Genomic DNA, 16355 nt, shown 5'->3' with positions numbered 1-16355 from the left:
CTCCGTTTCCCGGCAGGCAACGCGAGCCCAGCAGGGGGCACGGGCAGAAGCCGCTCGACGACGAAATGGCGGTCGATAAGGACCTGCTGGAGTTGGATCTGTACGGCCTGCTGGGGGTCGGCGAGAAGGTGTCGGAGAAGGAGGTCAGAGCTGTATTGCCTCATTTTACCCTTCCTTTTTCTCACCTCAAACCTGTGGGGATGGATCTTGGCTTGGGAAGGGTGACATCAGTTGAACTGACCTGCGAAAGTGTTCTCAGCCATTTCCTTCATTAGCCCTCGGAGCTCCGCAGTGTTTAGCAGAAATCCAATGACTAGAGAGCGATTTAGGTACCTAGCATCATAAGTCATCGCGTTAATTTTGTGGGTTTGGAATAGCGTCTTTATATTTTCTCTTTAACTTAATAGTTAGGTCGATGGTAATTGCCGCAATGACTGACAGGACTGAACTGGGAAAGTGGTCCGGTGGAGGGGAAGAAGGCTCTAGCACCTGAACGTGGTTAAAATAACGATTTTCTTTCCCCCACTTCAGCTTTTTCTTTGTTCTTTCAAGTGCAGCAGGTAAATCGTGGAAACCAGAGACAGTGTGTAACAGCAAATGTGTTGCCTTGATGTAAGCACGTCAGATACAGTTCACAGGGCTCAGTGAGGTGAAGGACTTTGCTGTTGATTCCTGGGATGAGAAAAAGGATGAGGAAGTGGTGAAGTGGGTGTTACAGAGTGACTTAAATTGACAAGTGTTGTGTAGAGTGCAGTCCTTGATGTAAAATACTTGAAGCAATGCAAAGCCCCACTGGTATTCAGAGGTACTTTGCCAGAAGAGACAAAGAAAGGGAAGCAAGGGTTACTCCAGTAACTGTTTATATGGCATGTTGAAGAGATGTAACTCTTCTTTACTGGGGTCTTGCTTATGGAAGAGATGGGATGATGTCTGCTAGGCTTCAGCTGCATTTTCCTTTCATCTGTTTTATCCGCCAGGTGGTGCTCAGCCACCACTTATTCCATCCCATCTGAAAATTGTTTGGCATGCATTTTCTTGCAGGTAGATGTTCCGCTGAGGAGGGAAACTCATTATAAAAACTTTACTAGTGACTTAGTCCATAAAGTTGTAATCTTTTTCTCTGAAGTGTAGAAGTGATTAAACAGTCTTTGGTCAAAAGACTTCACCTTGCCAAGTTCAGTTGTTGCACAGTGGACTATATTACCTCCTTCTCAAATAATTGTAAAGAGTAGAGCATCTCTTTGGCTAGGAAATTGCCAAAGTTTCTGAACTGGACTCCACTTTGATCATGTATTATATCGCTATAATACAGTGTACCTTGAAGTAAAACTTCAAGCTTCAAAAAGCTCATTTAAAATGTGGCTACCTGTCTACTGTGTGTCCTAGGCTCAGATGCTTATCCTTATAGAACAGTGTGATTAAAAAGGGCAGGTTGCTTCACTGAGTAGACTAGTGGAAGATATTCTAACATGGTGTACTAATAGTGCTGTGAGCACTCTAGAAGTGGACTTTTCTATCAGGCATGGGGAGTATGCAGTAACATAAGTGAATGTTGGTTCAACCAAGCCTTCTGCTTGTGAGAGATGTGGTTTAAACTAAACAAAACAAAGGACGACAAAAACAAACATCCACGACTGAGTTGTAACTTTCTTGTTCCTATAGTGTTACTTTTTTTTTTTTTAAATTTTCTTTTTTTTTTTTTTTTTTTTTTTACCAAGTTGCATTTGTCAGCATGGACTAAATGAAAGCAACAACTGACAGATCTCTGGCTCTTGTAGATTAAGAAAGCGTACCGCCAGAAGGCCCTGACTTGTCACCCAGATAAGAACCCAGATAATCCCCAAGCAGGTGAGATAGAACTGTATGGCTGCAAGCTACTCTTGTCTGTATGTGTGAAAACAAACTCCTGGAAGTGTCTCTGCTTAATTTCAGGTCTGTCTTTATGCAATTAAGAGAATGCCTAGATTTGTGTCACGTGACGTACACATATGCAAAGAACAGAGGTGGTAACTGGAAGGACGTTGTTCCTCAATGACTTCTCAAAATATTATTCTGTGTCTTTCATGTTCCAGATTGATAGGCTGCGCTCTTAAAGATTGAAGTTTTGTAGCTGTGGTATGGGAATTGTCACTATGAATAAAAAAGATCTTTAGCAGAAATAGGAATAGAGCTGGAGGTTTTGATGTATGCAGAAGGCTGGGAGGTGGTCTGAAGTGTATGAAGAGGCCTCCAGCTCATATGTGTATCCCTCAAGCAAGTGGTTCAGCAAAACTGATGTAAAAGGGGAGTTTTGTAGCTCAGGCTAAAAAGCTGTTAATGAGATGGAGAAGTTGGTTTTCTTTTTTTTTTTTTTTTTTTTTTTGTAACACTCAGACTAACTGCAGGTTGAGGAATTCCAAGCCTATAAGAGATTGGTTATATTGAGGTCATGTTTGCAAGGTTTCTCTTAATAGTAAAATTTCTGCTATTTTTGTTTCGTGATCTACACTGAAGTCTATGTAACAAATGTTCTTTCAACTGTGCAGATTTTGTTTGTAAGTTGGCTTGCAAAATGCTTTGGAAGGATTATTCTTCTTTCTGATGTTCTGCAGGTCTCTTTCCGAAGGGATTTTTTTTTTTTCTGATTGATCTCTAGGCCACTAGCGTGGTTTTTTGCATCTTACCCTTTTTTCTTCTAATTCCCAGCGGAAGTCTTCCACCAGCTGTCTCAGGCCTTAGCTGTTCTGACAGATGCAGCAGCAAGGGTAAGGATGCCTATTCCTCAGTTATATTGGGACTGTATGGTGTTACTCTGCATGCTGGAGAAGTAGTAGAAACTCTTATCCTGTCTGGCCTGATCTCTTCTCCAGTAGAGCCTTCTGTGAATGCAAGTCTTGTCTGTTATTCCCTGTAGTCTTCCATGAGATGAAATAGCAGGTGCCAGATAAGAGCTTTGATAAATGTTTTTTCTGATCTGATGTGCTGGGAGTAGCTCTGTTTGCACTGTGTGCAAATACTGTCTTTAATAACATGCTCAGTTGGGACCTATCTCGTTTAAAGAATTCAATAACCACCAGTGATTGGTTCAGTTTCTGTGGCAGTGGTGCATTTGTGGTTCCCTTGATATCAAGATGTGACAAGTAAATAGTATCTAGACATGGGATCACTAAGGCTAAGAGCCCTTATCTCAGTGGGGCACAAGAGGCTTTTGAACAGAAAAGCTGAGTCATAGTCGTGATCTCTGTCCTTTTGCTGCACAAGCTTTGCAGGCTGCCAGATGTAGCTCGGGCTTCGTGTAAGGAAGTGGTTGAGTGCCTTCTGCAAATCCTGAAAGTATTACATGTGAAAAGCAGGAATAAAAACAGCATGAAAGCGAGTCAGCATGAGCAAGTAATACCATCCAGATAAACTCAGGAGAGAAGGCATATTAAAATTTCAGATAATTTAAAAGCAAATTTTGGCAGATTGTAAAGGATAATGATATGAGGGATTATGGTAATGGTTTGAACAGATGTCAGTAAAGTTGCTAGTTTACCCCAGTTCTTAAGTCACTAATTGAGTGTTGATGTGCTGTTGCAGCTGAGGAATTCTGGTAGTCTTTGCTCTGATACATTTATGTAAATCAACCATCTGTCTTATCAGCAGATCTTTTATATAAAATGTACCTTTTTCATCATAGAAGTTTGTTCTAAATCAAACTCGATTTGTTTTTGGTGCCTCTAAATTTGCTTTTGACCTGTTCAGGGAAAAAAACCAGAATATTTTTCTCACCTCTATAGGTGGGTGAGATTTTTTTTCTACAGTGAACTTCACAGTTACTCCTAGATTTCTTCACTCTTTCAGGCTCAGTCTGGAGGTCCTTCTCATGTTTTCAGAGTATTTGTGTTAACTCCAACATTTTAAGAGTGCTAGCAAGAAGCAGGAAATGTTTCACCTCTTCTTACAGTGTTTCAGTAGCTGACCTCCCTTCTACTCACAGCTTCACATTTTATCCCTTTTGCTTTACCTAGTTACACTGTTCTGTTGGGTTTTTTTGACAGGTGGCATATGACAAAGTGAGAAAAGCCAAAAAGCAAGCAGCAGAAAGGACACAAAAGCTTGATGAGAAGCGAAAGAAAGTAAAGCTTGGTAATGAAATCAAAACTTCATTTTCTTTGGGCTTGGAGTGTTCATTAGCTGGGTGCTTGTGTTTCTTTGATGCTGGAAGTCACCATGAATTGTTTTGTTGCTGTTCATCTGCTATGGCTTTTTCTTTTTAGTTTTTTTTTTTTTTGATTGCCCATCCAGTACAATGCAGAAGCCATATGAAATCTCCAGTTGTCACAGCTAGCAATGATTCTGCTCTGGCAAGGAATTGGGGCTTTTGATGCCCATTAGGACTGCTAATATATTGCTGTGCTTGCACAGAAGAGCTGTCATGTCTCTACTTTGAGTTTGTTATAGATGTAGCCAAGTTTTGGATCGTTACACCCACCTCTGAACAGCAGTGAAAACTCTTTTTGGTTCGTTTTAATTTTGTTTTTTTCTCTGCAGATCTTGAAGCCAGGGAACGGGAAGCCCGGATCTGTGACAATAAAGAGGAGGAGATCCGGATAACAAGGACCTTAGAACAAGAAGTAACGATCCATTCTTAGATTTGTATGCTGCTTTTGACAATAGCTGCTTAAAGTCTACATTCATAATGCAAACTACATGAGTTGTGGCAACTCCGTGTAGCAGTCCCTCAGCCTTTTGGATTAATGGGCTCTGTGAAAGAGAGGCCTGCATGACAGTCTGGCAAATGTCAGTCCTGCTTTTTGACATAGCAGAAAATAACTAATTGGGTATATGCTGGCTGACAGGGACTGTGTCATTAGGAACAGGAAGAGTCTAAATATTAAATAAGCACTGGAGCTGCCACAGTGGGGCTAATGGAAGGTTTACATTGGAAGATGGGGCTAAGTTAAAAACTGTCTTTGGCAGTCTTCCGCTGGCATGAGTCAAGCATGGAACTGTTCCCATGCTGTCTTACCTTTGCTCTAGATAATACGGTTGCGTGAAGAAGGCTCTCGTCAGCTTGAAGAGCAGCAGAGACTCATTCGAGAACAGATCCAACTTGAAAGACAGCAGCGCATCCAAGGTGAAATAGGTGAGACTGGAGTGCTTAACCACAATGAGTACCCCTGGGTCTCCAACTTCTTTATAGATGGAGCAGGGTTTGCATACAGATGAAGCCTTTTGACTCGGTCATCTTGCCACATATAGGATCCTACTTAGACCTTTGTTGAGAAAAAGATTAGTATTTCTGTGAGGCTTTTTCTTGTATGTGGCAGATTGCTCTTTAGCATATTGTTGTTCCTCTTCAATAAAGATTCTAAAGTTTTGAATGTAGATGGCCTGATGTGGAGCCCCGCAGCTGTGCTGGAAGGAAACCTCAAGTCTTACTTGTCCATCACAATTAAATCAGTCAGTGTTGTACACAAAACAGGGGCTGATTCAAGGTTGCACAAAAAAAAAAAAAAAATTGCCATCAAAGTTACTGACTGTATCCCTTTGAAAATCCTCAGTACCTATCACCAAGAAGAGATGCAGTGAAGACAGTGAAGTTTTGTATGGTGTACAGTTCCAGAGGTTTTACTTACTAGAATTTGGTTCTCATGCTTTTTAGGCATATGTGGTCTTCATCCCAGGTTTGTACAAAGACTGAGGACAAGTCTGTCAGGATGAGCAATGTGTTGTATAGTAACACAAAATTCAGGTGTTTTCCTGTTTAACATCAGCAAGTTATCATGTTTGAGATTATCTCCCTCTAATTCTTGGGGCTGGTCACTAGCCGTAATTAGTCCCCTTCATACATGATCAGATGAGATGCATCTAGAATCCCTCTGGTATTCCTGAATCTCATTCCCATCCACATGTCTCTCTAGAAATTTGCCTTTTCTAACATTCTGCATCTCTGTGGGTTTCAAATGTACAGTTCTATATTTCAGAAAGTTTTATTCTACTTTTCAAAAGAAGATAGCTATTTAGAATTTCAGTTCAACAGAGAAACTTAATGTCTCTTGCTTCCTACTGCGTTCATTCTGGCTGAGAACTTAGGAGGTCTGTGGAACAGGAGCAGATCACTAGTAAGCACTTCACTATTGAGTATTTAGTTGTAAGACCAGATTAAATTCTTAGGCTGTGTCTCAATGTTGAGATTTTTTTTGTCCTCCCTTAGTTTTCCATGCTTGTTCCTACCAGTATAGTCTATTTACAGGGAGAAATGTTACAGGATCTAACAGATTTCCTTCTTGTGGTTTTCTTGTTTAGCAGTTTTCTACCCTTGATCATGGGATGTCTTGGAATCATGGAAGGGAAGGATGCTGACATCCAGTATTTACTTCACACTACAGTTTCTACTGATAACGTCATATAAGGCTTTTGGGGTGCTGAAGTGATGAACTGCAATAAAAATTGAGATATGCACTTACTGTTACCATAAATACATTTGCAGGGCAAATTTTGTGCTAATGCTATTTAGCTGATGAATTTTCACACATTCACCTATATTCTTACATCTTTTTATATATATATTTTTTTTTCCTCTACACTCTTCAGGCAACCAAGTAGGAAATGGAGCAGAAGGCAAAATAACTCCCAAACTCAAAGTAAGTCATCTCTATGAAGATGGCTTTGGCAAAAGACAGAATATTTGCAGGTTTGGAGAACAGAAAGGACTTCTTTGCTGAGCTGGCATGCCCTTTTGTACAGTGGTGGTGAAGATCCTTTATTTAATGCATATCATGCAAGCTAACACCTCCCCATCCTTGTATTTAAAATACACTTCCTCCCCTATTCTTCTCTTACTTTCTCATGTAAACATTTGAGTCTGAAATTGAATCATCTGTGCTTTAGGCACTGAGCAACATCTACTTATTACCCTGGTACAGCCATTAATATACCTTCAGGTACAGTTTTAACTCCCATGAGTCCTTCCTCACAGTTCCCCAAATAATTTGTTCCCTGTGCACACTGATATTGAAGTTATTTTCTTGGCCATTCTGGGACTGTAGTTGTAAATAGAAAACTTCATTGCTCTGCAGGTGGTGTGAGCTGTGTTCAGCATGGCAGCATGTTCAAAAGCACAAAATTAACTTCTCACATTTATTTCCCAGCTAAAATGGAAATGCAGGAAAGAAGATGAGACAGGAGGGGGATATTCAAAGGAAGTTTTACTGCGGATGCTGCAGAAGGTTCTGTCCCATGCTTTTCTGTTCCTTGATGTTCCCCTGCTTTCAGTGCTAAGGGAGGAAAGCCCCATATAAACCAGAGTAGCTCATTTTCTTCTCTTGTTGAGCCCTCTCATTCATGCCATTTTCAGAGATCGTCAACACAATCCATTTGTTGTGAACTGTTTCTGGTTGCCCGTTTGCCTTCTTCCTAGCAGAGATCCCCAGTGAAACAGAGCAACCGCAAACTCTACTCCTGAGTAATTCATGTCCTTTATAAATGTTAGGCTGGCTCTGTGGTTATAATGTGCACTTTTACCTTTACTTAAAGCACTGTATGTTAACTTCTGTGGGGAGTTCAGAGGCAGAAACAGACAAGCCTTTGATAAGATTAGTCCCAGCATATGGTCTTCATTCAGATGAATATCTCCTGTCACTGAGTGAAACAACCCTCTTACCTTGGGATTTGCTGGAAGTGAAGTTTGTAACCATGTGCAGCTTCTGCACTGTTTCCTGGAGGGACAAACTATGACAGATTGGGATCAATGGAAGCATCATGTAAGACAGAAGGGGTGACAGCTCAAGTCTCATGTCTGTAAAGACACGTTTTCCTTGTGGTCATGCCATAGGTGAACTTGACTTTTCTTGTGGGTCTGTAATTAACTTTTCTTTCTCTCTCCTAACAGTATGGCGACGTGCTAAATTTGTTGATCTCCCGTAGGAAGGTTGGAAGTGCAGTTGTGGAATTTGCTACTGTTAAAGCTGCTGTAAGTCTGGTGGAGACCACAGATGCGTGCAGTGGAGAGTGGGCAAGAAGGGGGTGATTCAGAAGGGAAGGGTTAGTTGTCTGACAGCCTAGAAATGCTGCCTTGTTATTAAGGCAGTGGAGAAGGGTAATGAGAGTCTAAAGGTACACACAGATGAAGGGAGTGGCAAAGCTTGAGGCATAAATTCAGAGCAGATCATGCACGTAAACAAGTAGGCTGTGCATGTAAGCTTCTGAGGGAAGAGACACTGCTTTAAAGGGCAGGCACCAAACTATTTAACCAGCTCTCACTGGGGGTGATGGGCTTAATGAATCTTAGGGATTATATCAAGCATTTGCAGTTTAAAAGAATCTAAAATGTCTTAACTCATGATGAGTTATAATAATTCATGTTACTGTGGAAATAAAAGTAATCTGTACAGTAGCTACTGTAATGAAATAAACCTGTGATGTTAGTAGTTCCATCTACTTGAATTTACAAGAGTTTTATTGTTTTTTGTAACCAGTTATTTCACTTAATCTATCCAAGTAATTGCAAAAAAATAATAATAATAATAAAGCAACCAGAAACCCACAACTGTTTGTACTCTGTTTATCAGAAATGCTGGCAGCGATGTTTTACCCATCCTTGGTGCAGAAATGAACCTTGAAGGGTGCTTCTCGTGTAGGGCAGCTGTGAAATCTTCATTGACCTTGATAACAGGCTGAGATAGAAAAACTCCTAGGATTGTGAGCAAGCTATGAGGGAGTGTGACCAAAAATTCGGATGGTGATGATGGAATATTTTCATTGGTAGGAAATGGCTGTGAAGAATGAAGTTGGCCTGACAGATAATCCTCTAAAGATTTCCTGGCTGGAAGGCCAGCCCCAGAGCAATCCCAGCTGTGTCCTTTCTGACAGCAGTGGTCGGCCTAGGACTTCACAGGTAAGAATATATGCAGCTGTTACTTAAATCTGTTTCTATAGCAACCTAAACTTAGGCGTGCTTTGCATATATGGTAGGATGCATTGATCCCTAGAGAAACAAGAAAATAAACTGATAGAGAGATGACTGGCTTCTTGATGAAACTTTTTATGCTTAGGCAGTGACTTTTTTTTTGTTTGTTTGTTTTTTAAAAGGACTTTCTGTCCTTGGTACAAGCTACTTGAACAACTGGATGTTTGCACAACATCCCCCTCTTAAAAGTGAAAACTAAGGATGCTCCTTGCTCAACACAAAACCTCTAATTCCATTCTTCTGTGATTTTAGTCTAGTGTACTTCAACTGTGAAATCCTTTGGCAGGTAGTTCACTGAAAGAGGTATGGAACCTTTAGAGAGGTTTAGTTACTGCATTCACAAGAGGGTGAAATTTCAATGCTAAAAGCAAACCTATGTTATTAGGGTCTGCAGGAGGAAAACTAAAATAGTGTCAAATATTCTTTTAAAGAGCTCTTTTCTGTTTTGGTTCTTCTTTACTAGTGTTGGTACAGCTTGGTAGACACTTCAAGTGCAAAGTATTTGCCAACTTCTTGGTTATTCCGCTGGATGTTCAATGTGAAGCTGCTGATGAGAATTTTGCGTTTTATCTCTTTTGTGATTGAAATACAATATGTAGTGGCTAAAACATAGAAAATGTCTCCTCTAATGTGCCATGCTGCATGAAATTGTTGGCCATCAGTTACCTTGTACTCCTATCACCTGTTTGGAGTGGGAATTGTATCCACTTCTTTTGGAGCAGAACTATTCTGTGTTATAAAGCAACGTGTAGTATATCTCGTGCTCTGCCTGTGTTCTGATCTGGGTAGTTGCTTCTTTTCTGAGAGAAAATGTGAAGGGGCCTGAGATCCTCTGGCTATTTGAATTCCTATTCAAGTTTCATGTGACACTTCCTCTCTTCTCCTTCACTGCCTCATGCTGTACATGGCTCAGACCATGCATTTACAACCAAAATACTGTAGCAGTTTGTAAGATTGTTTAATATTTTTTCTCCTGACTTCTCAAGTACTGTATTCACATGTCAGAATGCCTTGCTGCTATCCTAGTTCTGCTTTTTGTTCTGTGTTCTATTTTGAACAGCATGGCCCTGAGCAGCATCACTTCTCAGACATTTCAAGCAATGGCAGTTTGATGATCATAGCCCATAGCCAAGCAGGTCTCCATGCATGATGAGTCCTGCAGGCAGAGCAGATTCAGAAAGGTAGCCAAAATGCTTTGGAGAAAAGCAGGATTCAGTTGAGTGTATTTGAGTATCCCTCACTAGCAGAGAACTAGAACTGGCTCTGGAGAGCTCATTCACTCCTAAGAGGAGGAGAGGGGAGCCACTAGTGCAGAGGCTGGTAGTGTATTTTTACCTGTGCATTTTCAAGTATTGAAGACTTACTGTTTGATTGATCTCGGCTTGTTTCCATGATGAAAGCTTGTTAATTTGAAACTGCAGTGTCCGCCTGCTGTGAAGGATTAGATGGTGGAGCAGCAGTAAGGGAGGACAGGCTAAAGCAGCAAATAGAGTTCATGCTGTGTGGAGCTGGTTACTCTGTTCGGTCCAGCATAGCTTCATCATTACATTGTTTGTTCTCTAAATGATGAGTTCTGGACAGTGATTTGCAACCTTTTCCAAGAGCTACGCTTCTAATGCTTGTGTTCTTTCTACTGCTTTTATGTGTAAGCAGCAGTGACTTCTTTAATTACATTGTTGTCTTGCTGTCTAGGGTAAGATACCCAAGCTGCTCCGGTTTGTTTTATTATTTGCTTCATTAGGCTTTCCCAAAGTCCTGCTGCTTCTGCGTGGGTGTTTCCAGAATGTTCAACTTGGTAATCCCTTCTCTTGACCTTACTGTTTCTAGCTGTCATAGCTGTCTTTGTTCTCAGCTCCTCAGTTCCAGTCTTCCAAATGACATTTTTCAGTTATCAGTTGACATTGCCCCAGTCTACTACCTACCTTATCTCTTTCATACACAGTCTGGTTTTCCATCCATCAGGGGCTACGTTCTTTCTTTCAGGCTCATTCTGATTTTAAGCTGCCCTCGCTTCCTCTTTGCTGTCTCTGGGCAGCTCCTATTTTTGTCCGATTCCACCTTCTGTTTGTTCCCACTCTGTGCAAATGCAGCTCCTTCCCTGCTCTGCTTCAGGAGACAGCTGAAGAGCTGCACTGTTCTCATGGCAACACGCTCACTACTCATCCTGTCTGTGTTCCATGCGTGGGGTTGGCAGCCAGGAGCTGTGCACCAAAGACCACAAATAATGGAGACCCACGGACAGGCTACACCAGGACACCTTTGGAAGCAGTTCCTAGGAGAAATCAGGGCTGACTGCTGAAACATCACGCTGTGAGGAGGCAGTGAGTTGCAAATTGCATACCTACACAGTTTTTGCTGACCTGTTTCATCCCACGGCAAAGGATGAGTGTTGTCCTTCCTAGACAACAGGAGGGTTAAGCTTTACAAATTAGAAAACTACAAAAGCTGTGGTTTGACCACTGTTACTTTAGGATACTTGAGAGCAACAACTATTTGATTGCTGCAGCTCTGATTGGTACAAAGCACACAGACTGTGTAGTGCTGTGAGAACTATTGTGTACACTAATTTTATATTGTTTTGTCACTACAACAGCATAAAGTGCTTGCTCATGGGAAAGTCATCATTGCACCTGGTGGTGTCACCCTACGTGCTCCCATTCACTTTTGACCATCCATTCAGCCATAGTAAAGTGCTGAGAAAAGCTTTCTGTCAGATATCCTGTTGCAATCTTTTCTAACCTTTGAGGCTTCAGCAAATGTGATTCATATTATCTGACTTCACCAGATTCACATCAGGTTGTTGGCTGAGTTCTATGCCTTCTCTGGGATTGCACTTCGCTGTTTCCAAAGCTCATGTTTGTCTGGGTCCATGGGATTTTTGTGGGTTTTTTGTTTTTAGAAGAGCATTAGTTTCTTATCTAGCTATGAAAACAAGATAAGGCATTGATGACCCAGTAGGTTGTGCACTGTCTTTTCAGCATGGTAGTGCCTAAGTTGTACTCAGCCTGGCAGAGCATTTTCCACCTCACAGAATGAAGAATTGTGTTCCTTTCTACACTGGATGTTGGTCCTGATTTCTCTGCTGCACTCTCCTTCTCAAGGGAAAGTGGGTATGAGTAGCTCTAGCCTTTTCCCAACCCAGAAAAACAGAGCTGCTTTTCCCACCTTCACGTATGCCTCAGGTGGCAGAGAGGGTTGATCGTGATCACTACAGATAAGAAACCTATGCTCCTGCTACCTGGCCTTTGTTGTTTTGGCTCACTACCAATGAAATGAGGCAACAAGGCACTTCCAATCACAGAAACATTTATTCTTCCGTGTCTGTACAGCTGATAGGTCAGTGCATGCTTCAAGCAGCAGTATCTAGAGAAATTTCTTCTGCTAGTAGACTAAATAAATTGCTGTTTCTGTATTATGAGCTTATATAGATGGTTACCTGTTTGCAGGCTACAAGTACCAACTGCATTTGAATTAGGGGGAAAAAAAAAGAAAAACTCACATAAAAAGAAATAAAGGGAGAAGAACAACTTTGATTTTTTTCACATCCAAACATGTTGGGAGCAGAAACCATCAGTTTCTGTCTCTTGACCCTTGCCATAGCTATGGTTTTGAGATAGTAACACTGTCTCCTTACAAGCTGCCTGCTTATCCACAAATTATGTATGCTATACCCCTTTCTGTCCAAACTCTGCAGTGTCACAGCCACATCCCCAAAACAAGTCTTCAGTTAAACAATACCAGTCTTCAGTGAGGAGGAGGTGTATAGTCAAGGGTGAGAATTTCCCATTATGGAGAGTGGAAACTTGCACACAAGGTTCCAGAAGACAGGGCTCTCATCTAGGCATGGAGCCTGTCAGCTCTGCTCTGAAGGACTTCTTGATGAGGACAAAAGCAGCCTGTTATGGGTAAGGCAACAACAATAAAACAGACCACGCGCAACAGGGGTGCTGCAGTATCCTTCTTCCTGTTAGGACTAGAGAAACTGGCACCAGCAGCAGGTAAATCTGATACATTAAGTCATAAATACCTTCAAATGCTATAATCTCTTGGATTCTGTTTCCTGAGGGTCTGCAGAACATCCTCGAGAAGTGATAGCCCCAAGTCCACTTTGAAGGACAGGAAAGGATCAGACAGGTCACAAAGAGTGGTGCTGTTCTGGGAGCCAGTCTCTGAGGTCATGCAGTCTGTAGCCTGGTCCTTGTGGAACTGAGTTTGAGTGGCTTTGTTGTATTGATGAGAAGCACTAGAAAAGGAGACATCAGAGTGAGAATCCGTGTGATCAATGATGTTAGGGCAGCTAGAGCTGTCCAGGTACAGCCGGGGTGGCTTAGGAGGTGCTTGTGCCTTGGCCAGGTTTTGCTCACTCTGACAAGACAGGTAATCAGACTTGTCCTTCAGATCCCTCAAGCATTCCCTCTTCTGGCACTGTCCATCACTGTCCAGTGTGTGGCTGTTCTTGTTCAGGATAATGACCTGGTTGCCCAGCTTTTTGTGTCTCCTGAGTGAGAAACGTCTGAAGAATGTTGTGGACTTAATGGATCCTCTCCGCCAAGTATCCATTCTGATAAAAAGCAAAGAGAAAACTGCTGACTCTTCACAGTCAAGTGGTGAACTTCTGTCACAGGCTCAGCAGCAAGTCACACAACAGGAACAACTTCTTCTTTCCCTTTTCCTATAGCTGGAAGGAAAACAGAGACGCTGGTATTGCAGGAAATGCAAACTTCACACTGTATCTCTGTATTAAGGAGCAGTTGACCTGTCTGGTATATTAGGGAGTCTCGTTCAGTGGAGAAGGAATGGTGATGTCTGAGCTTGTTAAATCTATGCCACAGAAACAAGCTGATGAAAAATAGCAAAGGCACACAGTCACCATGAGAACAGATTTAATCTAGCATCTAGAACAGAAGGGCACTTTGATACCATGGTAACCAGCCACCTTCATGATGAAGGGCACAGTATAAAAATCTCAGTGGGTGGTTAGGAAGGGAGCCGGTGACTCAGTAACACTGAAGAAAACTAAAGAAATAGTCAAAGGTAAATTTAAAAAAAAAAAAGAAAACAAAACAGCGATGTAGAAGATGAGCATTAGGAAAATGGAATGCAAAATAGACTTACGGTATGTCGGAGCTGCACCTGAGTCCAACAGGCAGAGAGGAGAAACTGCTGACGTACTGAGAGAATGGTGACCACCACGCTCTGAGATTCTGGAAGAAGAAAGTCCAGGGGCAATTCAGCCAGGTGGGACCTAGAGCAATAAAAATCTACAATGCCGCCTTCTCTTCATGTGCCTCTTGTCACTGCTTCCCAGGCTGCAGTTCCTTGTGCATATGTATTTGTTTTGAGCCAAGCCCTTGCTGAGTCAGCCACGTCAGAAACTGGGTTTTACACAATTGGTAATTGCCAGGATTGCAGGAAGTAGGTGTAAAGTGGCAAAGCATCAGCCCACACTCTGCCTGAGGAGAAAGCAAGCTCGCTCAGAGACAGGCACCCAGACTGCTTGAGAACTGTCAATATGAATGTCAACTTGGAGCCCATCTTGAATCAGACTGCTTCTTCTCTACTGCCACTTCTAATGGCTTGTTTTATCAGCAAGACTCCCATACAAGGCAGAAAATAATCTCTTGTCTGTTTTAAATTTAAATCCAGAGCATGAGGTAGTGATTCAGGTTTGTATGGGTGACTCATTTGCATGAGTCTCATGTAGCCTATTTCATTCAGCCAGGCAGATGACAGTAAATATCTGTGGTTAGTGGACAGGAACTTTGAAGAAACCTTGTTCTGCCACTGAAGGCTGATACAATCTGTTGCTTTCTCAGACACTGTGAAAATCTGTGCTGTACAGTACTGAAAGATTATTTCATTCATGCAGTTCCAAAGATACCAATTACAGCATATTAGTTTCTTTAATTCCCCACTCTAAGTTTCTCATCTACTGTGGGCTTCTTTTTTGTACTCACAGCTAGGTACTCTGCAGCTGGAGTAACTACTTTCCTTGCTCCATTTTCCTGCAGAACTTTTGCCAGTCTACTGTCTTTTTATCCCTTCTAGTTTCTATTCAAGATATCCTTTAAATCATCACTAAATTTAGTTCCTAGAAAAATGAATTTGAGGGTTTTTTTTGTTTGTTTGTTTGTTGTTCACTTTTTATCAAGATGCTCGTATTTCTGGCTAAACTATCAAGCAAATGAGATGGATGTTTCCAAGCACTGTGGCACTTCGAATACACCTGAAATCAGTAAGGCCGCTTACTAATATGAAATGACTTTGGAAAGGAGAATGGCAAAGCTACAATTTTGCTCTGAGATACCAGCTGTCATTTGCTGCCTACATTTATTAAGTAGTATGCAATCACCTCGTAGCTGACATGACAGTTACTACCACACACTGCAGAAAGGCTCCAAGAGCTTTTGGGAACTGAAACTCTTGTGCTAGGTTTGGGAACATACCTGGTTTTCTTCTGTGCAGCTCCTTCCATAACTAAGTCACAAAGGTTTGGTTTTTATGGCGTTAGCCTTTATTATGAATGAAGTGTGTGCTGGACTTTGGGCATCAATGTTTTACTTGCAGAGGAAGCTTGTCATCCAGAATAACCAACCACAACAAGGCAAGCCATGCTTCCCCATCTGTCCTCACTGTGAGAAGCAAGAGGTTATTTCAGACACCCTGATGGTTCCATTCTTTGTCTCAGGACTAGCACTGTCAGGGGTCAGCACTGTTTCCTATGAAGCCACTTGCTTTCTGTAGGCAGTTTTCCCACCTTACCCAATTTCCCTGGTGTCATAGTCCACTGAGCTGCATTCCTGACTCAAATGTGTGTTGTTGTGAGTGTGACTTTGGAAAGGAGAATGGCAAAGCTACCATTTTGCTCTGAGATACCAGCTGTCATTTGCTGCCTACATTAGAAGGGGACTGTGGGGAGTCAGTGACTTCACAATGTGCACTATCCTTGACATGTTGCAGTTGTTTTCTGCTCCTAGGCATCTGTGGTCTCCGAGCGGGATTATGAGAGCCTGGTGATGATGCGGATGCGCCAGGCAGCAGAGAGGCAGCAGCTGATTGCACAGCTCAAGCAGGAAGATGAGGAAGTCTCACACCTAGCTTGAAAGTATGGATTCTCCCCACCCCATCGTTCTTCATTTCCAAAGCTGTTTCTTAACTAAGGCAATAAAACTCCTTTTTTTAAAAACTATTGTATGTGCCTGCAGCACTTTTCAGAGAACGGGAAAAGATGACTGTATAAGCTTCAGTGTTACCCTGTTAGCCTCTGTGCTCAGCATAGCTGTCTGATCAGAATTCAGGATTTGAGAGGTACTGTGAGAACAAAAACCAAACTTCTAAAAAAGTGTCATAATTCCTGAAAGCTTGTTTAGGAACTATGGATCGAGAAGTCTTTGGCACCAACTGATCAGAATAACCCACACAA

At 41.9% G+C, this 16355-nt stretch overlaps 2 protein-coding genes across 5 annotated transcripts; one reads left to right on the top strand and one right to left on the bottom strand.

Moving 5' to 3' along the window:
- On the top strand, window positions 1-16121 carry DNAJC17 (DnaJ heat shock protein family (Hsp40) member C17). 2 transcript variants are annotated; one of them, XM_052695863.1, is made up of 11 exons: window positions 1-143; window positions 1779-1848; window positions 2686-2744; window positions 4020-4107; window positions 4513-4595; window positions 5002-5107; window positions 6559-6608; window positions 7116-7193; window positions 7856-7936; window positions 8732-8860; window positions 15910-16121. In XM_052695863.1, the coding sequence occupies exons 1-11, from the start codon at window positions 66-68 to the stop codon at window positions 16033-16035; spliced, it is 948 nt and encodes a 315-aa protein (XP_052551823.1). In that variant the 5' UTR covers window positions 1-65; the 3' UTR covers window positions 16036-16121. The 2 variants fall into 2 exon arrangements, with proteins under 2 accessions (XP_052551823.1, XP_052551822.1); XM_052695862.1 differs by having other exon boundaries at window positions 17-143; window positions 15893-16121.
- On the bottom strand, window positions 12222-15910 carry CUNH15orf62 (chromosome unknown C15orf62 homolog). Of its 3 annotated transcripts, XM_052695866.1 has the most exons (3): window positions 14048-15910; window positions 12960-13610; window positions 12222-12828 (listed from the first exon to the last, which is right to left on the bottom strand). In XM_052695866.1, exon 2 carries the CDS (start codon window positions 13490-13492, stop codon window positions 12962-12964), a length of 531 nt encoding a protein of 176 aa, XP_052551826.1. In that variant the 5' UTR covers window positions 13493-13610; window positions 14048-15910; the 3' UTR covers window positions 12222-12828; window positions 12960-12961. The 3 variants fall into 3 exon arrangements, with proteins under 3 accessions (XP_052551826.1, XP_052551824.1, XP_052551825.1); XM_052695864.1 differs by having other exon boundaries at window positions 12222-13610; XM_052695865.1 differs by having other exon boundaries at window positions 12222-13493.
- Window positions 16122-16355: the final 234 nt, after the last annotated feature.

Source organism: Tympanuchus pallidicinctus, unplaced genomic scaffold, assembly GCF_026119805.1.
Source record: "Tympanuchus pallidicinctus isolate F22 unplaced genomic scaffold, pur_lepc_1.0 scaffold3, whole genome shotgun sequence".
Classification (NCBI taxonomy): domain Eukaryota; kingdom Metazoa; phylum Chordata; class Aves; order Galliformes; family Phasianidae; genus Tympanuchus; species Tympanuchus pallidicinctus.
This window is presented reverse-complemented; position numbering and strand designations above follow the sequence as displayed.

Coding starts and splice junctions, on each gene's coding strand:
- DNAJC17 (XM_052695863.1), top strand. CDS start 66: ATGGCGGTCGATAAGGACCTGCTGGAGTTGGATCTGTACGGCCTGCTG. Junction 4,596..5,001: donor CAAGGACCTTAGAACAAGAA/GTAACGATCCAT, acceptor CCTTTGCTCTAG/ATAATACGGTTGCGTGAAGA. Junction 8,861..15,909: donor GTCGGCCTAGGACTTCACAG/GTAAGAATATAT, acceptor TTCTGCTCCTAG/GCATCTGTGGTCTCCGAGCG.
- CUNH15orf62 (XM_052695864.1), bottom strand. CDS start 13,492: ATGGATACTTGGCGGAGAGGATCCATTAAGTCCACAACATTCTTCAGA.